The 24619-nt window shown below is 38.8% G+C and overlaps 1 protein-coding gene across 1 annotated transcript in view; it reads right to left on the minus strand.

Moving 5' to 3' along the window:
* Positions 1 to 24619, minus strand: part of Root (ciliary rootlet coiled-coil, rootletin) — a 131010-nt gene that overhangs the window by 1340 nt on the left and 105051 nt on the right. Inside the window, exons 22-33 of the mRNA XM_085945352.1 lie at positions 23724 to 23904; positions 23088 to 23253; positions 22887 to 23000; positions 21231 to 21447; positions 17771 to 17889; positions 16429 to 16605; positions 15326 to 15433; positions 14193 to 14372; positions 12074 to 12447; positions 5504 to 5906; positions 4713 to 4886; positions 2539 to 2673 (exon numbers count right to left, since the gene is read on the minus strand). Of these exons, the coding sequence (XP_085801478.1) occupies positions 2539 to 2673; positions 4713 to 4886; positions 5504 to 5906; positions 12074 to 12447; positions 14193 to 14372; positions 15326 to 15433; positions 16429 to 16605; positions 17771 to 17889; positions 21231 to 21447; positions 22887 to 23000; positions 23088 to 23253; positions 23724 to 23904 (2348 nt within the window). The remainder of the gene's footprint in view (positions 1 to 2538; positions 2674 to 4712; positions 4887 to 5503; positions 5907 to 12073; positions 12448 to 14192; positions 14373 to 15325; positions 15434 to 16428; positions 16606 to 17770; positions 17890 to 21230; positions 21448 to 22886; positions 23001 to 23087; positions 23254 to 23723; positions 23905 to 24619) is intronic.

Raw genomic sequence — 24619 nt, forward strand, 5'->3', positions numbered from 1 at the left:
TAGACAATTACAAAGTGTTCTTCAGAAGGATTCAGGTACCGTCTGACACTTGTCACTTCTCACGGGTGATAAATCTGTTTTGAAATGTTGCCATCGAATATATTGAAACATGAGTCACCGGACATAAAGTGAATAGGTATGACTTCACTGTGAGACATATTTTTCCAAGTAATGCAAAAATTTGAGCTTGCTCATCCATACAAAAAATGTTAAAAACATACCACTATAAAGACAAGTCATAGATTGTACATATTAGGTAAATGAGAATACTGCATCTGTAATTTTACGAAATCGGAAAATACATGATTTTGATAAACCCTAGAAAGTGAGATTTTTTTGTATTTTGAAATGTCCCTTTTCTCAGATTTTTTCGAATAGGAAGGTACATGCTTAATGTTTCTGTATTTAATTTTATTAATTACAAATTATAACTATTAGCGATCGCTTTTCTCCCTTAGAGAACATTTTCAACCGGGGTGACTATATTATATGAACCATTCGTGTAATTCAAATTTCTTTCATACATAATATTTATATCATAGACATCTGATAACTGACCTAACTAACAAATGTTTCAATTATAAATACATTGTTGCTCAACTTTGTTAAAGATTGAGATTGAAATGAATGTGTTCCCATATATTAATTTGACTCGAATCGATATGCATTTGTCAGTTCGTTGACGACATTTCATTTGACCGCTTTAAAACATTTTTTGGATGACGATGCCATACTTAATTCAGAAACAAAAACAATAACTCTATGACGATCGACTATGTGATTGTATGCAAGTTAAAACATGTTTGACGGGGCGATGCGAGTTGTTTATCATCTCGGCTACCGGTTAAATTGACTTTCGACGGTCATTCTACATATTGTTGAGCAACAAAAATCGCCACGTCTGAACGCGACAGAAGTACATAACAAGTAATGCAATATACATATTTAATAATAACCAGGAAAAATCATCACTTTATAACAATTGTTTATAAATTATAAAATAGTACAACTTAACAAGTTAAAATCAAAATGAGGGTTGGTTGATGATTGCTTTTTTGAATTCTATCATGTGCTGCAGATAAAGTATAGTCCAATAAGTACATACATAGTAGGTATAGGTAGGAGTATGTACAGTACATAATAATATTATACAGTCGAACTTGGTTCCGAACAAGGAAGATGGAACCGACTGAATTTGCTTGTTATAAGCATTACTCGTTATATCGTTAAATAACATTTTTCGCGCCACGTTCTATTTAAGCATAGAACATAAAAAATCTGAAAACTACCGTAAAAATCCCCTAAACAAGCGTGGCATTCATAAACTACAAAAGAAGTTGTTTATTGTAATGAAGTGCTGAGCCGCCGGCGCTGTTAGGTACCTACTGACTTCACAAAGCTTGGATTTTTTACATGCCACTTAACTAGTGTCATAAACGTAATCCGATCCCGGCGGCATCGGTCTAATTGCTTAGGGTCGAAAATGTTGATTTTAAACGATCGACACATTAACAGTTTTGCTCGGTATACCCAAGAAGTAGCTCGTTATAAAAGCGAATAAATGTATGGAGAAAATCATAAATTAAAATGTCAACGAAAGTTTCCTCATTACATCCGAGATCTCGCTATTTCCGTGATCGTAATAACCAAGTACGACTGTAATATTTAAAAAAAAAATGAATATAAAAATACCTAATTGATGTTATTTATTTAACAAAATTAGTTAAATTAACACAAACTATGACCTACTCATAACTGTATTTTTGAACCTCAGAGCCGGTGTGTTGTATGTCGTATGTATGGTTTTGCAGATTTGGTACCTGAACTATCATATTATCTTCCAAAGTCTATTCACCTGTTGAATCTATTCATAACGGAGTTCTGAAATTCCTAAACCTAAAATTCAAAAGTCTATAGACATCGAGCAGCTGAAAAATCTTAAATTTCATTTTCCTGAAAGTGACATTTTTGGACAAAAAATAATACATTAGCTCTCGGGTAACGATATTATTTTATAATTTATATTTTTACAGATCAACTACTTTTTTAGGGAGTGGCGTATTGATACATGCGGTATCTAAATGTAGACAATAAAAAAAATAATTTGGTGTCAAAACCGCATCAATGAAAAAGAGAAAAGGATCTCGGTTTCAGGGGGATATATTTCATCGACCCTCAACATTTTTATTTCAATTTGTCTCAATCATTTTTATGGCTCTATTCTATCTAGAAATATGTGAATAGTACTTTTGGTATTAATAATTAATTAATAACATGAGTGAGATCCATAAATTAAGAGTAACACAATGCGATACGGAACAGGTCAAGAGTGCACCATTCGATAGATATCAGCGAAAGGATATCCACTGGACAAATGCAGACGAGACTGGAGATGCATGAGACCGAGCAGCGGACGGATCTATAGTAGACCTTCATAGCGCTGATGATGATATTTGATGAAAACTATTTTCATCGATTTTCGATATGTATATAAAAACGTAGATAATATTGGTAAAAATAAAATGCGGCGTTGTGTACCTGAGAGACGGTGCGCAAGGAGTCACCGAGAGCAGTTCTCAATCTCTGCATGTCGCGCCCGTGTCGGCCAGACCGCAACACGAAAAGCTGGCGACGCCGCGCTTCCGCCGACAGCTGCCCGCGCAATGCTTGGATCTGGACATACAATTTTACTCTTTTTACATCCGTCCCTTCTGTTTCGATCCGCCGATGCTTAGAAAATTTTTAACACAATATTGATACGTAGCAGATACTATTTTTTTTAAACTGGCTCAGTATTGCAATTGTCATCAAAATAATTTCAACTTGACACATTTGAGGACACTATGTTCATTTGCAGCACTACTTCTTTATGTTATGTTATAATGCGCATTTCCATTAGATACTATCATAGATAAATCGCACCGTGAGTGTAAAACCAAGGCATCTGCAAAAGACATATTTTAGATATATTAGGGTTTGAAGTCTTCGTTTTGTTAGGAGAAATAGAGTTTCTAAAAAAAACCATAATATTTGGTTTATATCTACATTATATTGCATGGTCTTTCAGTTACTTCACTTTTACATTATCAAGTTCACGACTTTTGCAGTTGTTTTATTGAAAAATTTGCAGATACATACCTTGGTTTTACACTCACGGTGTGAAATGACTATCGGAGAATTAAATGAAATAGGTTTTTTGGAATATGGGGAAAATTGGTAAGTATGTGTCTCTTATTGTGTTGTACGAGGGAAGTATGATAATGAAACAATGAATAATTTTTTCACATATTCTCCTTTAGAGAATTTTTTTCCTTGCAAAATGTGATCGTTTTCCCTTTAGTGTCGTTGAAACACTCTAATAAATTGTAGTAGTAGCAGTAATCATTTTCTCCAGGAGAAACCCACTGTTTCCACTATTCCTTGGTCTTTGGTGTATAGTGATGGATCCATGTTTTGTCCACAGCTATAAATCGACGCTGAAATTCATTTGGATTGCGCTTAAACATCTTAAAGCATGCATTTGAATTTGTCAGACGTGAACGTTTATTGTCGATTGTGAGCAATCGCGACAACCATCTTGCGGAGAGCTTTATCATTTCTAAATGATTATGAAAAATGTTTTGAACCTGTTCAATTGGGGTGCCGGCAGCCTCACCAATCTAGTGCATTTTCACTCGCCGGTCTCCATCAGAATATCGTGGATTTTCTCATAATTTATGGTGTGGTGAAACATTTTAATCGATGGCGAAGAGTCCCGTAATATTTTTCAAGCTTTGTTTTGGTTTTTCAATGCAAGAAATAATGTTTTATCAACACTCGAAATGCACTTTTATCCATTTTTATAAAAATACTAGAGGTTGTCTGCTTTCAATAGCCGTTAAAAATAAACTAAATCACAAATTTGTCCGAAATTGTTAATGTTGCCTAGTAACAGATGATACTTGATACTATTTAATATTATGTTATGTGAGATTTGCGATTGTGACTTCATTCCTCGCCCCTCCTCATCATGAACAATCGTTACTACCACTCGAAAACTTAGTACACCACTTCCTAACATTCCGCTGGTTCATCACATTACTATAATTGGATGTGAGACGATGATGGATTTCAACTGGGTGGACTCCCTCCTGGTTGAGAAACCGAATGATTTAATACACCTCGCAGGCGGCGGGATTCGACAGCAGAGCGTCCATCTCAAACGGACGCAAAGGTCATACTGTAGCTACCGAGCCAGCTCACCACTCGTTCTCGAGAGGGAAGTCTATGCTACACGCCAGTGCTGCCATTTTTTGAGAAATAACATCCGCGTCGCCAAAAATGAAGGTCTTTAATTCTTGGGCAACCCTCGTACTTGCCATGCAAATGCAAGTTACTATGGATACTACAGTTACCTGCAAAACATTATACAGACCTACAAACTTATCTGAAGAATGGGATGGAGGAGCCACTGTCGAAAACTACCCAATCAAGACTTGTAACTGGACAAAATCTGACATTCGAATGACATTTTCAAAATGGCGTTCCATGGTAGTTCGTAGTTCTATTTCTGGCCATTCTTTAGATAAGTTTGTAGATCTGTAATTTAGTTGATCCGAATGTTACATATAAAACGTTTACTGTTTACGACAAGTAACTTTACAGTTGCCTTGTTTGATTTGAAAAACCTCAGAAAAAATACAAACTTTTATGGAAGAACAAATAATGAGAACCTGCGACTCCAATCGAAGTATCTGCTGACGGTAGTTGCTCTCGCGGGATTCCAGGAGTCTCTCGGCCTGCACGGCAGCCACCCGCAGTCTGTCGCATTCCTCGCGGAGCGCCCCACCCGACCTACTGTGACCGCTCTCCGTGCCTTTGCAGCGGGCTATCGCTAATTCTGCTTCCTGCAACATTTCACAATACAAGGTGGAATCACTTTGTCGATGAGATTGGACGAGGGGATTACTAGATTGAATGCTGTTGTGGTTTTCTAGTTCTAATGCCATGCAGAATTTTTCTTTCCTCTTCTGTTCATTTCGGGACACCGACGTTAGTCATCTTGTGAGTCCGAATGATTTTCAGTATATACAGGCAATATCAGTGGCGGGAAAGGTCTACCGTGGACTCTATTTTAAGGGTGCCAATTTTCAACTGAAAACACCTTCGCAGTGTGTATAACAAATGTAATTTTTTTATAAATGCATGATGTTAATGTTTAGAGTAAAACTTTTTTATCGACAATACACAAAAATTGGTGAGAGAATCGCGGATTTATGATGAAAAGCTATAATGATTTACTTGACAAATTGAATAGAAATCAAAACACAGTATGTACGTTTTTCGATTTTTGAATCGGCTATGATAGTCTTTTGTTACACAAACGGATTAACTTTACCAGCGAAATTGTTGTCCGCATTGTAAATTGTCTCATTCAAAGGTTGTGGCTGTATCTATTGCTGTTCTCCATTTTCATACAAACTTAATATTTAAAAGGGCAAATATCAGAGGTCAGCTCGGTTACCTTTTCGGCCAGCTGATTTTCCAAGCGGCGTATTTTGTTTTTGAGATCTCGATTCTCCCGCTCAAAGAGGGCTGTGAGGGGATCCGAGAGGTCGGCACCCAGCGAATGCAACGCCAGGTTGGAGTCGCCGCCTCCTAACTTCATGTCCCGCCCTGAAGAGGCGCCTAAGATGGACTCGGTGTCCGAGTACACGGACTTTTCGGGCCGCTCGTAGCTCTTGCTGCGGTGGGACTTGGCCTGGCGCTTCTCTGCTTCCAACTGCCGGATCTTGTCCTGCAGAGCGTCTACCTTGGCGCGTAGTTCTGAGCGGTCTCGTTGCGTGGCGTGCAGCTCTCTCTCCGCGCCGCCGTCTGTCTCCTTCCCGTCCCAGTTAGACAGGCGCAGCTGGGACTCCAGAGTCGATCTGAAACGTGATACACTTCAGCTGTCATTCATCGAGGGCAACGAGAGATGGCGGATCTAAAGCGGGACACATCTTTCGCTGATGATAGAGAAGGTGAGATACCCGGGGTTCCAGCGGCTAGCTCAGGTGTCCATCGAACCCCGGATTCAAAAAAAAAGGTATAAACGATTGGAGTGTAAATAAAACACGGTCTTTCGTGCTCGTAACGTGGTCTTCTTATATTTTACATTTTCTTTAAACGTTTACATATTTTGTTTTAACAATAAGTTTCGCAGGTCCGTACATGTTGGAAAAGGGACGCTCACTAACTTTTTTTTCTTTTTCAAACTTCGCGTACCCACGCCATTCTACAAAAAGGACTCTCGTGATTGGCCAAATTTTATCGCCTAATGTTTTTTGATTTGACGAATCACGAGGACCACCCCGGCGCAGGCGCGTGGAAATTTGGACGTTGCCGACAAGCGCGGCAAAATTTATTATATGAATACTTATATTTAGTCTTAAGATTATCTCTTTTATCCATCATCATTTATACTTTTTAAATTAAATTAAATGTATCTTAATTGCACCTCCGCCCAATATGTGATCTTCACACACCAGACGAAGGCCTTTACTTATGAATAAAAAATACTTAACGTGGTTGAGCAAGGAATCAGATTAGATGTTTTATGAAGCCGTTTCTAGAGGTCAGGGTTACGTTTCGACTTATAGCTACTAAATGATTATTTTACACCGGGAGAAGCCCGCCTGTAACAGGGGTGTATCAATTCGCCCCATCTGGATTAAAGTCGAAAGGTACGCCCTGATCTCATCGGCCACCCATCCAATTCCTTGTTCATCCGTTAAGTACATGGCATGATAACAGTTTATAAAAAAATTCAACTACAATCTAACTATTCTAACAAAACAACTAACTTTACGTATTGTTTCTATATTTATTTTAATTACTATTTTCCTGCTCAAAGCAATGCTCCTGAATAAGTCAGAGTTTGATTTATTTTCCTTTCTTATTATCACTTGTCATAATTTATTATTATTTTATTTTTCTCCTGTAATGTCGTGCGTTTATTTTGTTTTCGTAATGTTTTTGTTATTCTTCTCGTTCTTTTATACTAGTCAGCGGAGGGGTCGTGGAGCTGCAGTCTTCGACTCTTGGGCTGTCCAGTTTTTTTGTATTCCGAGAGGCTACATTCCTAGACGTTTGGCCCTCGTTCGGAATTATTATTTCGCTAAGCACTTCTATTTTCTTTCTGGCGCTATAGGAGCGTACCTAGCCGGACGTCGTCTGCCTTCGCGACGAGGGCGAGATAGTAGCGTGACTACTGGGCCAGGCTCGTCCCGAGCAGCGGATATCTTTCTGTGGAAAGTTTTCCACTCATCTGCTGGTCTCTGGAGTATCATCTCATGGACAGATACTGTGTCTCCATCTGTTCCTATTACTGCGGGCAAGGAATCGTATAGCGGTACAACGGCCAGGCTCGTTGACGGCGGCACGGCTTTCTCACAGGTACTAGGATGGTTTTTCACAATAAGTATCCATTTCCATTTCTTCTTCTTTCTTTTCTTTGTAGATGGTTACACTTCGGAGGTACCTCTTGTTGTTTCACGATATCTTTCAGGCGTCACGTCCCTAGTCTTCTCATGAACCTGCGACGAGAAAGGAGAGTGCGCACTCTCCACACCAATCAAGCTTTGGTATCATGAATTTTTCAGCTACGCTGCCTTCTGATGCGCTTACTTCGAGAGGTGGCTCTCTTTATGCTTCCAAATTGTCTTCATCTGTGTTTATTCTTTTTCTTTCTTTAGTCATTTATTCGTTCATTAGACTTCATTGATATTAAAAATTTAAATATTTCACCCTCTCATTATATTTATTTACTAGCAAAATGAGATACCCGGGGTTCCAGCTGCTAGCTCAAGTGTGTCCATCGAACCCCGGATTCACAAAAAAAAAAGATATAAACGGTTAGAGTGGAAATAAAACTCGGTCTTTCGTGTTCATGACGTGGTCTTGTATTTTCTTATGATTTTTAGTTTCACAAATTTATCTGGGTTTTTACGATTATAGTCGCAGGTCCTATCCTATTGGAAAAGGGACGCTTACTAACTTTTTTTCTCTTTTTAAATTCCTCAGACCCACGCCAACTAGTAAAAGGGACTAGTGATTGGCCAAATCTGATCGCATGATCTTTGATTCGGCGAATCACGAGCCTGACCCTGGCGCCGGCGCGCGAGGATTTCACGCACAATGCGCGGCAAAATTTATTATATTTGAATACTTATATTTAGTCTTAAAATTATCTCTTTCATCCATCATCATTTATACTTTTTAAATCAAATTAAATTTATCTTAATTACACCTCCGCCCAGTATATGATTTTCACACACCGGACGAAGACCTTTACTTATTAATAATAAAAAAAAAAATACTTACGTGGTTGAGCAAGGAATCAGATTAGATGTTTTACGAAGCCGTTTCTAGAGGTCAGGGTTACGTTTCGACTTATAGCTACTAAATGATTATTTTACACCGGGAGAAGCCCGCCTGTAACAGGGGTGTATCAAAAACCCGTTTTATTTAAAAAAAATTGTTATTTCGTTTTACGCGCGTATGCGACTCGATTTTCTGCCGCGCGTCTCAAAGTTTCTAGTCCAGACGGTTTTTATGTTTTTCGCGCCCGATCCCGGCGTTATCGCGTTTAGTCGACATGTCATCCGATTCTTTCTCGCCAAAGGCGCGCCGATTTGAGGGGCCTCTCACGTTTTATTATTAACATTTCTTTTTCATATTATTTAATAATGAACGTTGGCAGCTTCGCTTTTTGTTCACACGATTATTACAATGCATATCATCTATTTCTTTTTCAGTATTAAACAAAAATTCTAAGAGTCCTGAAGGGAATTATAATACTGTATATATTTTTCTAATGATATGCGACGCGTTATCATTTATTTTAGATTTGAGGATTCTTTGGTAATCTCACCAGTGTCGACTCCGAAAGAAATAGTTACGAGGACTTTCACAAACGTACATCCTTTCACACATTATTATATATGTATATATTTTTTTTTAACAATATTTCTTATAACTAATCAGCTCGCCGAGCAAAGTTGATTCGTTGTATTTCGTCTTACCGACGTGGCGTTAGAATTGGTTTTGAATTTAATATTTCCGAGCGTCGAGGTACTCTTTTACCGCGCGGATTTACATTTACCCACGCCACTGGCCGTTGTACGAATCGACGGCGTGTATTTTTTTTTGTTACTTTTGCGGACGGCATTTCATTGCAATTATCTAAAATTATTCTAAATCAACTTTGCTTTGCGTTTGATGCATCTTTTATATACTAGTACTAATAATAAAACTTAGTAGGTATGTGCTTGACGAGAGTTCACACTTAAACATTCACTATTTCCACTAAATTCACGTCTTTTGCACCCGCTCCTTCGAAGATCCATGGTAGGGGGGCATCCGCAGGATCCGGTGTCTTCTTGCTCCGAGACGACCACCAGCTCGCGGCGCCTCCTCCATGTCTCTCTTCTTCTTCCATTTTACTTCCGGTCGGATACTCCGTACCATTTCGTGCAGGTGGCATTGTTGTGCCACCCGCCTGGCCTCACATTTCCAGGAGTTCTAGGGCGCTCATGACCATGTCCTTGGTTTCCCTGGTACATGGTCCTAGGCACTTCAGGCGCCTGGAACTCGATAGTTACCAGTTGTTCTATGGTCTAGATGTAGAACACTTTAATTAGATTTTTAGAGCTGAGCAGGGTGTTTTTTCGGGAAAACCATGCGTTTTCCGAGCCTCATGTTGCCAGGGCGCCATTGAGATACCCGGGGTTCCAGCGGCTAGCTCAGGTGTCCATCGAGCCCCGGATTCAAAAAAAAAGGTATAAACGATTGGAGTGTAAATAAAACACGGTCTTTCGTGCTCGTAACGTGGTCTTCTTATATTTTACATTTTCTTTAAACGTTTACATACGAGGGTGGGTCAATAATTCCTTAGAAAAAAGCATTAAAACAGTTTTGATTTTTGTATTTTTTTTTTATTTCTCAACATAATCTCCTTGGAGCTCAATACACTTGGTTAGACGTTTCTCAATTTTTTTTAAACCGTCAGAAAAATAAGTTTTCGGAAGGTCCTCAAAATAAGCATTTGTCCGATCGATGACTTCTTCATTTGAAAAAAAACGTTGTCCACTTAGCCATTTTTTTAAGTTTGGGAAAAGGAAAAAGTCACTGGGGGCTAAATCTGGCGAATACGGTGGGTGGTCGACCAATTCGAACTTCAATTCTTCAATTTTAGCCATTGATCGTAAACATGTGTGAACACGGGCATTGTCCTGATGAAAGAGGATTTTTTTCCTGTTTAAATGAGGCCGTTTTTCTTCAATTTTGTTTTTTAGCTGGTCCAATAAAGATGCATAATAATCCCCTGTTATTGTTTTTCCTTTTTCCAAATAGTCAACGAAAATAATTTCACGTGCATCCCAAAATACAGTAGCCATAACCTTACCAGCTGATTTTACGGTTTTCGCCTTCTTTGGACATGGTTTGCCTTCGCAATCCACTGCTTTGACTGTTCTTTCGTCTTGGGAGTATAGTGGTGTATCCATGTTTCATCTACAGTCACAGAGCGACGAAAAAATTTATCCGGATTGCGTTGCATGAGCGACAACAGGGCTTTAGAGGCCACCACCCTATTGCGTTTATTGTCGACTGTGAGCAAACGCGGCACCCATCTTGCAGAAATATTTTTCATGCCCAATTTGTCATGTAAAATAGAAATGACGCTACCTTTTGATTTCCCTGTAACCTCAATTATCTCACTCAACTTTAATCTTCGGTCACTTAACACCATATCGTGGATTTTATTGATCATTTCTGGTGTAGTCACCTCTACAGGACGTCCTGAGCGTGGTTCATCCTTTGTTGATGTACGACCACGTTTAAATTCATTTAACCAGTTATAAATAGTTGCAAGTGAAGGAGCAGATATGCCGTGAACTAAATCCAACTCATTTTTTATTTCCTTTGCTGTTAACCCTTTTATATTAAAATGTTTAATAACAGCTCTAAACTCAATTTTCTCCATTTTCCATTTTTCCATTTTCCACAAGCAAAATTTTTTTTTAAATGTACGAGAAACACACATCAACCCGACCAATCTGATTGAAACTTCGCAGCATACTGAATCGGTGGTGCCGCTGCATGAAAACAAACCGCTTACAGTACTAGTCGCGCCACCTGTCGGCTTTTCTAAGGACTTATTGACCCACCCTCGTATTTTGTTTTAACAATAAGTTTCGCAGGTCCGTACATGTTGGAAAAGGGACGCTCACTAACTTTTTTTTCTTTTTCAAACTTCGCGTACCGCGTTGCCGACAAGCGCGGCAAAATTTATTATATGAATACTTATATTTAGTCTTAAGATTATCTCTTACATCCATCATCATTTATACTTTTTAAATTAAATTAAATGTATCCTAATTGCACCTCCGCCCAATATGTGATCTTCACACACCGGACAAAGGCCTTTACTTATGAATAAAAAATACTTAACGTGGTTGAGCAAGGAATCAGATTAGATGTTTTATGAAGCCGTTTCTAGAGGTCAGGGTTACGTTTCGACTTATAGCTACTAAATGATTATTTTACACCGGGAGAAGCCCGCCTGTAACAGGGGTGTATCAAAGGGTAATAAGAACCGAGCGAGTAGGAAAGATATTGTGTTAGATAATTTTAATAGGCAATTTTAATTGAGGTGTGAAATGCTCAATCCCTTCTGCCTCATCCGGATCCCCCCCGGTTTCAATCGAGGATAACCTGAGGATAATATATCATATTGTGATTAATAGGTCAGAAGGTCGGAGCTGGGAATTTCTGAAGAGTGACCGCCGACGATAGGCGTCAATATGAGCTTGAGTGTTGAATTAAAATTAACCCTCGCACTGTGCGTAAACATGTTCAACTGGACCGAGTCAGTTAGAAGTTAGTTAATAAATAATAAGATAATTGGTGCACGTCAATAGGATTAATAAATTAGTATATGTAATTAGCAAGAAATATGTTTCAATTTGAGATTCACTCGTTTGCTGTTATGTACGCCACTGATATCCTAAAATTAGTCTAGAATGGAGCAAAACAAATGACATAAAAAGCTGACCTTTGAACTTCCACGTTGGCCAGCTGGTTGTTCATGCGGTGCACTTGGTCCTGCAGCTGTTGTTTGTCCCTTTTGATCTCGCCGAGCGTCTTCTTGGCCGCCTCCAGCTTCTCGTTGAGGATCCTCTTTTCGCTATCGCATCCGCCCAGCGACTTTTGCAGTTGCTTGAGCCGGTCTAGGGAAGTGTGCTCGCGCCCCTTGGCTTCCGTGATCTGGCGTTGTAGACGGTTGAGCTCGGTGCGCAGGTCGCTCTCGGCGGTGGCCGCCTTCTGCAGGGAGGCGCTGAGCTGCTCCACGGTGGACTTGAGCGACGCGCAGCGCTCCTCTAGTGTCACTATCGTCCGAGCCTGATTGTCGCAGTGCTCCTGCATTTTCTACACATAAACCGTTAAGAATAATGATGAATTTTGTCCCTTCAAAAGTTCCTGGCTCAGGCTTGCGCCACTCGAGCCATGGGCGAGTGACGCTTTATTTGTTTTATAGCATTATGTTTTGCTATTCTTCCGGTTAAGAAATAATACCTTAACCCACAAGAATTTTCTAAACTCAGGTACCTACATAAATATTATGTAGGTATTTCAGCGGCAAGATTCAACATAAATAATGCACACTAAACTTTGTCAGTGATACTTATTTGTTTTCATTGAACTAAGAATACAATTTGCAGACGGTGCTGGTAAGTTTTCAAATTCAATTAAATCCTGCCTAAACCAATCCCTAATAGTTTAGGCATGCATGGGCGATCCGACAAAAATAGTGCACACTTTTTGAATGAAGTGCTTGGCATGACTGTTCACAGCCTGTCTGCACAAAGAGAATGTCCCAGAGGGAGGGGAGGCCTAGGAAAATGCCACCATCATCATTCTCCATAAAAAGGGAGACCCTGACGATCTGAAAAATTATCGGCCGATCAGTCTGTTGCCAATTCTGTACAAAGCTTTCATAAAACTACCTTCTCTCCAAACGCCTAGAAACTGTGCTCGACAAGACCCAACCGAGAGAGGGAGACGGATTTAGAGGAGGCTACCGCATAATTGATCATATACAGGTTGTCAGGGAAGTTATAGAACGACATAAACAATATAGTCTACCATTCTACCTGGGATTATCAAAAAATCCTCAATTGGCGCCTTGTACAACCAAGGAATCTCTAGGCGCTATATAAAAAGCCAACAACAGTACAACAGCCGGTATAAAGCTTTATAAGCCGTGTTGCAAGTTTCTTATTAGCAAGGGTGTCCAACAAGGCGACACAATCTCACCCAAATTATTCACTGCTACTCTGGAAGATCTATTCAAGCAACTTGACTGGGAAAACAGTGGATCGCCATTAACGACGAATACCTCAGTCACTTGGGTTTTGCACACGACATTGTTGTTTTTGCAAACGACGCCGAAGACCTTCAGAACAGGATGTACTTAGGAGTTTCCAAATGAAAGCTGCAAAGCAGGTTTAAAGATGTCTAAAAGACAAAAGTAATAATAAACTGCTTTGCTGAACAAAAAGAAATGATCATCAATGGCACTTGAATCGAGTGAGTTAACAACTACGTCTATCTTGGACAACACATGTCAATTGACAGTGGCATGTATGACACAGAACCAAACTGGCATGATTGACGATGAAAATTCAATCAATAATTAATGGATAGATTTGTGAATAATAAACATAAAAGGCGTGTTGCCATTTCAATAATAAATAAAAATAGTGCATAGATATACTATCCACAGAGTGGGCGTTTATTCAATTAAACCATTGATAAAGCGACTATCAAATTATTTAAAGTTCACTACATTGACATGCTCGACCCAAGAGGATCATAATAAATGGGCCTCCACAGAGTGGAGGTTGTATTAAACGATTTTTGTTTTTATGATTCTATTTAAAAAGATATAGAAAAATAGAACATTAAAAATGGCAGCACTGTTTATTGCCAAAAGTGACATTGATAGTTTATTATAATATGATATTATTACTTATAGTTATGCTAAATTTTCGACTGTGCATTGGGTTCATAATTAGTTAGTTTCACATATCGACATCTTTGCATTTGGCCTTAGAATGAGCTAAATCACTCTCGGTCGATGTCACGGATGTAACGGGCAATGAAAAAAAGACCTGCATCTGAAGATCGCGGTCCTGCTTGGCCATTTGTAGGCGGCGCGTGTCCCCCTCTAGGGCGGCACGCTGCAGTTCGGCGCGTCCCGCTCGCTGCTCCGCCCGCGCCGCCTCCTCCGCCAGCGAGCGCCTCTCCGCCTCGCAGCGCCCCAGTGACGCCCGCAGTTTCTCCGCTTTCTCCTGCACACATCCACATTGACATCGCACAAATTTAACTCCCTTCGGCTTAATCGAAATTTCAGCGATAGAAAATAAAAGAGGAATCCTGCACGTTCTAGTGCGTGACAATCACAACCGGGGTGCGAAGAAGTTTTTTCTGGGACATTACAGACCGCTTCTATTTCGTTATTTCACAATGTACACCCAAAAGATAGTGGTAGAGAGAACGTCCAAATACCAATACATATAATATCTACAATTCAATATTTTTGGTAAAGAATGTTTTTCCAGTTTACTGAGGAAAATAAAATTTAAGATCAGCATTAAGTTTTAAAACAGTTTTTTTTCATATCGTCTACGTAAGTTTAATACCGCGGAAGAACCATTTGTCAAAATGTTCAGGAGGGACAAAAAACCTTGCAATTTCGTCAATAAAAAAGATAAAAAATAAATTTAAACACAGTTTATTGTGTTTTCCTGATCATATTAGAAAATATATTTTTACTGTCATATGTGTCTGTGCAAATTAATTGCCATAGGGTTATTTTGTAAATCAGTTGGACCTTATGCGGTATTGCCGCAACTCTCCGTTCGTCCGCTGTATTGGATCATGGATATACGCGGTCTTGCTTGCTTCTTTAGTATGGATAATTCAAATGTGGTATTGATTTTAACCGAGCGCAAGTAGTCTATTGGTCAATTTCAAAATTTGAATGCACCAATCAATGTGGTTTGAGCCGTTTAGCCGAGAGCGCCAAAAATACGTATTTTGAACATTTTGGCTCATACGCGGTATTGAACTTACACAGAAGATATGTTTTTGACGGGATATTAAAAATAAATTAATAGAAATTACATTTCCAAACTTCAATGTCTATTTACATAATATGTATATTATTATTGAGTCATGGTGATTTTTCAGCATATTGACCGATAAAACAATTTATAAGGCCATTCATTATTGTTATTCTCACCTCTATCTGTCCCTTTTCTTCGGTGCCGCTGTTCAAGATGAGCTCCATGGAAGTAATCTTCTCACTGAGAGAGTGAGCCTCTTCAGTTTTCTGTCGCAGCGCCTCTGTCTGAAATATATTATCCACATCGAATTAAAAAGGCATCCTACCGCTGACCCCATCAGTTCCGACTGAGTAAAATATTTCAAGACAACCATAATTAAAATAGAGGAACTATACCACTTATACCAAGATTCAAAACTCTCCACCTTCATAAAACTCCAGAGGCTAAACTGGGAAGGCCATGTCCAGCGCATGCCTGAGTCACGGATACCGAAGAAGATCCTCGAAGGAAACCCAGGGGGGGAAAGGCCAGTGGGAAAGCCACGCACACGATGGGGTGATAACATTACAAAAGATGCCAACCAGCTGCTAAAAATCAGGAACTGGAAAAGAAGTGCGGAGGACCGTTCCGGCTGGAGGACAGGGCTTGACTTGAGCTGTAGTGCCATCGAAGAGTGATATCAATTGTATATTTGAATATCAATCGCACTCCACATTTCGGTTTATACCGGCCACCACCAAATACAAAGCAAAATGGTTTCAAAGAAATTGGTTTTCTTCATTCTCATTGCAACTTTCTTCATAATATTATATCGTCGAACATTATGACTGGATATTATAATTCTACAGTAAAACCTCCATTATAGGAGAAAATAATAAAACATCTATATATTTAAATCCCAAATTATATATTTTTAGTCGCAGTTTTCCAAAAATCCTTAAATTTTTATTTGTACTTTTTTCTTATAATCATACGAAACTGATAAATCAAAAATGAAGATATCCAGATAATCGAGGTTCGCACAAAGATCTACTGGCATCTTTAAATATTTTCTTCCGCATATACCGGTAAAACGTGACCGCGTTAGACACTCTGGGCCAAATAGTATTTATATCCGCAGGGCAGAGGCATCTCGGTAGTTAATTTTACAAGCCTTTCGCTGAATTTGCTGGACGCAAATGCGTATATTGAATGTAAAAATAACATGTACATGAATACAAATTCAGAACTCTAATGTAAACGCATTCGATGAAGGCGGGGCAGAACGAAGTGTACACACCTGAGTTTTGAGCTGGGCCTCTTTTTGGGTGAGAGCGGCTTGCACCTGGCACTTCTTGTCTTCCATGGCCCGCAGGTTCTTGCAGGCGGTAGCCAGCTCTCCGTCTCCTCGACTCTTGGCTTCTGCCGCCTCCTTCAGCTGCTTTCGGGTGACGCTAGCCTGCGACTTGAGTTCCTCCTGGCCGCCCCCCAAAACAGACACGGGCTCATATTATTTCTACCGTTTGCTGCTGTCTCTGGACCGGGACAGATTCCAATTTATTCCCAATCACTTTAAACTAACTTTTTAATTACTAATATGATTGATAGATTGAACGAATACGAGTGCACCTGCACCAATGACATTATTAATGGACAACGCACTCAATACAGTAGCTAGCAATTAAATTCACGCACAGCAACATTCGCACATGTATAGGTAGACGTCACACAATTTCCATTATGCGATATCACGTATCGGGAATTTATAGCAATATCACCTTTATTGTAATGGCGTTAGAATAATGTTTCTAGTGTCAATGTTCACCCGTTCGAACCGTTCGGCAGACCCGACTAAAAGTGTCGGGAATTTATAGCAATATCACTTTTATTGTAATGGCATTAGAACAGATTATGCCATTCGGCAGACCCGACAAAAAAGTGAGTGTCATTTTTATTCCCAGATGATTCGTCCATATTAATGTCATTGACCTGCACCGGTGATTGAGTTTAGTAAATCGACTTCAAAGTTAAATATTATGCAACTGTTATTACAAAATTGGTCTGGTTCTCAAATCATCAATAATTATTAGTATTCTTTACGTTTGCAATGTATTCACTGTAAGTCAGGTTAAAACATTCAGATTGAATATTATAATGTAATCTAATATTATAACTAAAATGCTTATAATTTTACATACAAAGCCGTTATGTACATGTTTAAATCATGTTTCACGTGTAAATAATTATATTATGGGGATATGGAAACTTTTCATAACCATTTTTTTTATTTATGTCACTTGTACTTGTTTAATCCTCAGCATTTCAATGGTGAGCTAGTCAATATTGGTACGTCTATTCAGAAAAACAGTATCCTGAACCATACGCAAATATTTCAAATGCTAAATAACAAGACGTACCGCACAATATTGAATTTCATAAGAAGTTCAACCAAAATTTATGGTTTATATTTTATAGAATGGGCACGGAGCAGAGTTTATTCTGAGCTAACACTTTTAAGGCGGCGCACGTGAGAAAATGAGAAATGAAACGCAGTTAATAGCTCAGTCAGGTTAAATGCCTACTTAAATAAATATTCTATGACATTATTTTTCTACGGTGCATATTTATTAACGCGGACTCACCCGTTCCCTTTCGATGTGGCCGACCTGCTGCATTAAATTGCGTATGCCCTTCCTCACAATGTCGGGGTCCACATCGGTGATCATCTCCACGGAGCGGTCCCGCTCCGAATGCTCTTGACCTGCAATACTATCGAAACGTCACCCTCCGGTGCCAAAACGCCAAAATGTCAAAAAGTCAAATGAGTGCAAATGTGCTCACTAAGGCGTGCTTCTTTCAACTTTTATTCTTCCGTATGGTTTTTATGTCTTTTCGTTACAGTTACATGTATGTTTCAAATTCTTCACTCCGTTTTGTTCTTTCTTAGGACTCTTTAACCCGCTCAACGTTTGTCCAATTGTTTGTTCAAAAGGCAAACAGATCGGTTTACAATCAGGGCTATGTCACAATAATCAGCGAGGATTCTCCGTCGCGCGGTTGGAAAGTTTCCTGTTCATTTTCCGGGTCAACTCGTAGATGTGTCTTCACATGAAATATAATATATAACATCTCCATTTCTCCGTAGTCGATTCGGTGTTTATTGTTTATCATAAAAATAATGATACAATATCCTCCGCGCTGCCGTGTCGCGGCCCACTTGGCCCAAGGCGATGGGAATCCGCCTAGAAACGACCGACGGGTCGACCGAGCGAGCTCTGCTTCTTCCTAAATTTCGGTTTTGGGGAATCATCGTCCGAGGTGCTATTGTGCAAAAATTTGTGCAATGAATTAATACGAGAAATAATTTACAAAAGAAAATACAGCATACACTCACAGATATACAGATCTTTCGCATAAGTTTATACAAAGCAACTTATTGTATATGACAGAATTTTTACAAGGATAACTAATCGACTGTCTAAAAACTTACTAAATGCTAACTCAATATTAATGTACTGGTGAATCATTAACCCACTGCCTTTTTTTTTATTTTATTTTATTTTATTTTTAAATTGTTAAAACCCTACAACTTTAACTACATAATATTTAAAAAGATAAGTGAAAATTGAAGCATTTCAATACCTATATTGAAATTAAACATATAATAAAAAAGTTGTAAAAATTTACTACAAAATTTAATCTGGATGTAAATTTTTCTTCTTTTAAATCTGTCTTTGATAGGTTAAGCTTTAAGTTTATTAAACTAAAAAAAGATGTACAAGAAAAATGTTAACTCGATATCTTGATAATGTAATTGGATTTTCTGTAGGTCGGGAACTCAATAGTGATGTTTTTTAAACGATAAATGGTCTACCATGTAAATTATCTTTTTCGCATTACATATAGGTACTATGGATCGATATCAGTAAATGTAATATAGATATGAGCTGAATAAATTATAAGTTTAAGCTAAACAAAAAAAAACATTTCAAAAACGTTTCATCCTAATCGGAGCATATAGGTCTCTGCAGAGTGGAGGTTGTATTAACAAATTTTTGTTTTTTACGAGGAATAGCCATTCGCCTGACACATTGGGTCCTTGCACTGGGTCAAATACACATTTAAAACATCCATTTTTTGACCTACCGCGGGTTTGAATCTGCGACCCGCCGCTTTATTTATATCTACGCGCTAGGCCAATGTCGACTACGATGCGCAGCATAATGATCATAGCAATAACGACAATGCAGAATTGAAATGTTTTAAATTTTACATGAAAATATTCGGCTCATATCTATCTGTGGCTTCCAATTAACCGGTTCTATGCCTTCAGCGAGTTTTCTCGCTCCATGAGGCCGTGATTGATACATACAAATTTCGCGAGTTATCTCGTCCGACTTTAAACTCAAATTACTAGCCACCATCAATTGATTTGCATAATCTAAAAAATTAAACACACATTGACATCTGTTTGAATAATTATGAAATACTAAGACACGAAGAATTATTAAAATTATAGGTATTACAGCAATTTTAGTAAAGCATCTGCAGCCTGTCAGATACTGCCATAGCGCGAGTGGAGAATTACAAGGTTCTAAGTGTTTGTCCTTGGAGAAACAAAAGTAACAATGAGGCAGCTTAGAATACTACTTCATTGTTGGGTTTGTTTTTTCAAGGACGAACACTTAGAACCTTGTAGTATTCGGCTCGCGATAGTAATATCGTGAGGCATAGAAAAGGTTAAAATAGACATGAAATCTAATGAAGCGCTGGGGGGAGGGTGAAAAGTAGTACCTATGTACAGTAAAAATAAAACAATGATTCGGTTGGTCGATGGTGTGCGTGCAAATGGGGAGCCGTACTAAATACCTGGCAGCCGATGAGCGCATATTCGTACGCATACAATCTATGAACGGAATCAGTGTTATGTTTTTAGTGTAACTATGTACCTACTGATTTAATGTGATATTTATAATAATATATTGTATAATACAATATGGAGGATCAAAGACTAAAATGACACAATATTGTTGTGTACCTATTAATAAAATGTTCACTTTAAATAATAGGAAAATTATATAATACTGTCGAACTTGATTATTACGAGGAAGATGGGACCGACTGAATTTGCTCGTTATAAGCGTTACTCGTTATATCAGAGAATAGGTATTTTTAAATGAGCGGTCACATAACACAAAAAGTCGCAATTCAAACAAAAATTCACAATTAAAATTTTTCCCCTAAACAAGCATGGCATTCATAAACTACAAAACAAGTAGTTTATTGTAATGAACGCTGGTAGGTACCTAGTGATTTCACAAACCTTACATGTAATTTCAACCATATGCGTGTATACTTTTACAATATTGTCGGCAAAAACACCAATTAGCTAGGTACTTAACACTTAACTAGTGTCATAAACGTAATCCGATTCCGGCGACCGGTCAGATTTTATTGCTTAGGGTCGAAATGTTTTTAAATGATCGACACATTAACAGTTTTAAGAAAACTTTTGATGATATTTTAGCTCGGTATATCCGATAAGTAGCTCGTTATAAAAGTGAATAAATGTATAGAGAAAATCATAAACTAAAATGCCAGCGAATGTTTCCTCGTTACATCCGAGATCTCGCTATATCTGTGATCATAATAACCGAGCTCGACTGTATATGGGTTAATGAAAAGTATGACATCATTCTTGTCCTACATATTTATCCTATATTTTTATCTTCTTCATTTCTGTTCTCATTCATATTAATTTGTGCAATATATACATACATACATACTTATTTTGCGTGTTACGTGAAATTGGAGCTTACAGAGTGAAGATAAATTAACAAACTTTTTTTAGTTCACATATTTGTGCTTTACCTACCTCCACCGTGTAAATTAGGATCAATAATCTTTTAACTGTAAAACTAAACAATCTCAATGCTTGTCCATACTGCACATCCATATAATATTTCCCACTCTTTCTTGGGGTGTATGACACTATCTATTTAAAAAGCTGACTTTATGTTAATGTTAAAATATATTTTTTTATTACACTGCCGAAACGAGGGATAGAATAGAGAGTTACAAAAATGAAGAACAGCGACGCACCTCTGTGCGGACTCCAGCGTCGGGTGGGGCTGGACAGACGGGCATGTGCGAGAGGGGGCCCGGGGGAGTGGGAGCGGTCGAGAGGGATGCCGGCGATGCGACGCAGGGCGGCCGCTACCGCACCGAGCTTTTGCTCCGCACCGCGCCGGCTTGCTTCCGCCCCGGCCGATGACGACTCCAGTGCGCGCACGCGGCTCTCCGATCCGCCGACTCGAGCCTGCAGATACAAAACTCCGTCTTTACACCTATATACGTACCGAGCCCGACTTTGTTCAGATTGTGACACTGAAATGCTAAATATGATGGTAGTGCTAGTTATTGATTATTCTTGAATGCGATGCGGTAGCCTGTTTGCAATAAATGAAGATTTTTGATCGCATATTTCGTTCAAATTATTATCACTTATTTCAATATGCAACTATTTTTAACAAACAGTTCACCGTATTGCAATGAAAGTAAGAGCAATAACTACCATCGAAGATTACAGTTTCGTGTCACAGCCTGACTATAGTGTGTCTTGACACATAGGTACCCTACGTTATGTAGTATCAATAGCTAATGTCAATAAACCAGAGGTGAAAGGTGGAGATAGGCTGTTAGATCCGACATAACATATTTATTTTCCTTACACTATACAATGTGTAGATTGTGTTTGTTACTTTATAAAATTCAATTTAACCCTGCCTAATCCAAGCCATAGTAGATAATAGTCAAAAGATATTTTCGTTTATCGGTAAAATATCTAAAATTATTCCATTCAAACATACATCATTTTAGATATTTTATAGATAGAAGAATATTTTTTACCGATTATGGTTTGGTACAGGCAAGGCTCAATGAATTTAAAAAAAACTAACCAACACCATCTATCTGTATGTATTCTTACTTCAACGAAAACAAATAAGTATGACTGAAAACAGTGCACTATTTTGTCAGATCGCCCAGAACATACCTAAACTATTACGGTTTGGTTAGGTAGGGTTTAGTTGAATTTTAAAAACAAACTAGCACCGTCTGGAAATTTTATTCTTTTTTTTTTCTGACCATGTCCGATCCTAATAAGATCATATGGACCTCCACAGAGTGGAGGTTTGTATTAACAGATTTAGTTTTTACGAGAAATGGATGTCAGCCACTTGCTCAACCTATTAGGTCCATACACAAATTGAAAAACAATATGTGTATTTGCCGGACCCAGGATTCGAATCTGGGACCCACGACACTATACGCCGATACTAGAGCCGCGCGGCCATCGTGGGGGATTGTATTCTTAGTTCAATGAAAAGAAATAAGTATGGCTGACAAAGTTTAGTGTGCAGTATTTATGTCAAATCTCAACAGCCTACTTCCACCCCTCACCACTACAATAGAATTAGTTTCCACGAAATTCGCACTCTCCAAAATAAAATATCATTGACCCAAACAGTAGAGGGCATTAGAGGTGTAAGCAGAAGGACATTCGGTTACATGACCGAACTAATAGTCGTCTCTTAAAAGATTTTTTTTTATGAGAAACCATTTTCAGCTATCCACATCAACCTATACGGTCCGCCATAGTGGGCATTAAATAAATTGTTTAAAGTTTATAGGTGCATAATTATTTCAACTGTGTCTATAGAAAGTAGTAAAAGGTTAATCGAAACGGATATTGAATACTTTCAACTCCTGGATCTGCTGGGTGGCATCGGCCAGGCACACTTCCAAGTTATGCCGGAGGTCTTCCAGCCGCCGTTCTTTCCCCCGAGACTCTTCCAAACGGAGCAGCAGTTCCTGAAAATGCAAAAGACAAACATGCCGTGAGTCGCTCGTAAACGTTAAAGCAGAAAACGGTGACGATGAAATATGGTGAGGGCATACCTGATCTCTGGCCTGACAGCGCTCCTCCAATTCAGAGCCCCTCGCTCGCAGGCGGCCCACTTCTTGGCGGGCGGCCGTGAGATGCGTTTCCAGGTCGGCGCTCTGCCGCTTCATCTGCGCCAGCTCTTGGAGTACACGCTCTCGCTCTTCGCTCTCATTCTGGAGTCTGCGTGCGACCAGAGGAAATCCAGAAAAAAATTCATCATACAATAAGTTGAATTTTCTCTATTTCATGTATCTAAAACTCATTCTTTACATGTGATGAAAAATAAAACATGAATGTGATTCGAACTCACATCTTTCACTGTCATTTTAGTAATTTACTAATATGATTATTTTATTATATTACAGATTATGTATGTCATTGTAAGGTGATTTATCTTGTTTGTTTCAATAAAACCATGCATTAATCATGAATAAATTAAACTGAAATCTATTCAAATCTAAGCACATAACTTTTTAAAAAGCTTATAAAAATGGTTCTCTTTCACTAATTGGACACTTGTCTGGTTTTTGGGGTCGCGGATTACTGAGAGAGTACTGTATCAGGAGGTAAATAATGTCACCATTTATCCTTTTTAGAAAAATATAAGGCCCCTGTGATCTGTCAGCGTGAAAGAGAAAGGAGATGCAGACCTGGCGTGCAGCTCTTTCTCATCATGCTGCTTGGCTGCCAGGCCCCCTTGCGCCTTCTGCAACTGGTCTCGCACGGAGGCGGCTTGCTTGGCCAACAGCGCTTTCTGCCGTCCCGCCTCCCCCGCTGCCGCGCCCAGCCGCGACCTCTCCGCGTCCAGCGCATTTCTTTGCTCCTCCAGACCTGTTTGATATTTCCTCATTGATGACTGACATGTATTGATTAAATAAAAACCTTCTAAATGCGATTTGTAAGAAAATTGTATTTCATCGTTATTTTCATGTTAGGACGGCAAAATTACAAAACTACACTGAAAAATATATTTATACATACAAAGGTAGCCGTTTATATTTTGGGAATTGGCAACACCGGTGTTGCTAGGTGCAATTTGACTTCTGTATTTTGAAGTTTCACATTTTTAACGGCATTAGTACTCAGAACGTTTTAACATACGGACGCTTTTTGTTTTTTTTTTTAAATTCATTTGAAAAATTTATCTCGGCCAAAAAATGGAATTAACTCTTGAAAATTTTCGTACGATTATTTTTTACAACTTTCGACGTAGATTATCGCGGGAACAGTGCATCTCTGAACTTAGTGCTTTATATGGCGATGAAGCACCATAAAAAATTACGGTATATCGCTGGTTTAGCGAATTTTATCGTGGCCGTCGTTCGCTCACAGACAAGCCGCGCGAAGGTCTTCCAAAATCGGTTGTTTGTTTCTCCAGAAAACATCGATGCTGTGCATGAACTGATAATGCAAGATCATAATGTGACATACCGTGAGCTTGAGGCATCTATGGGCATTAGTAACACCAGCATGTATACGATCTTGCATGAAAATTTAGACATGAAGAAGCTATGTTCACGTTGGATCCCGCATAATTTGACAATCG

The sequence above is a fragment of the Rhyacophila brunnea genome, unplaced genomic scaffold (genome assembly GCF_057557595.1).
Source record: "Rhyacophila brunnea isolate RB1 unplaced genomic scaffold, BYU_Rbru_1.0 scaffold_18, whole genome shotgun sequence".
Lineage (NCBI taxonomy): Eukaryota > Metazoa > Arthropoda > Insecta > Trichoptera > Rhyacophilidae > Rhyacophila > Rhyacophila brunnea.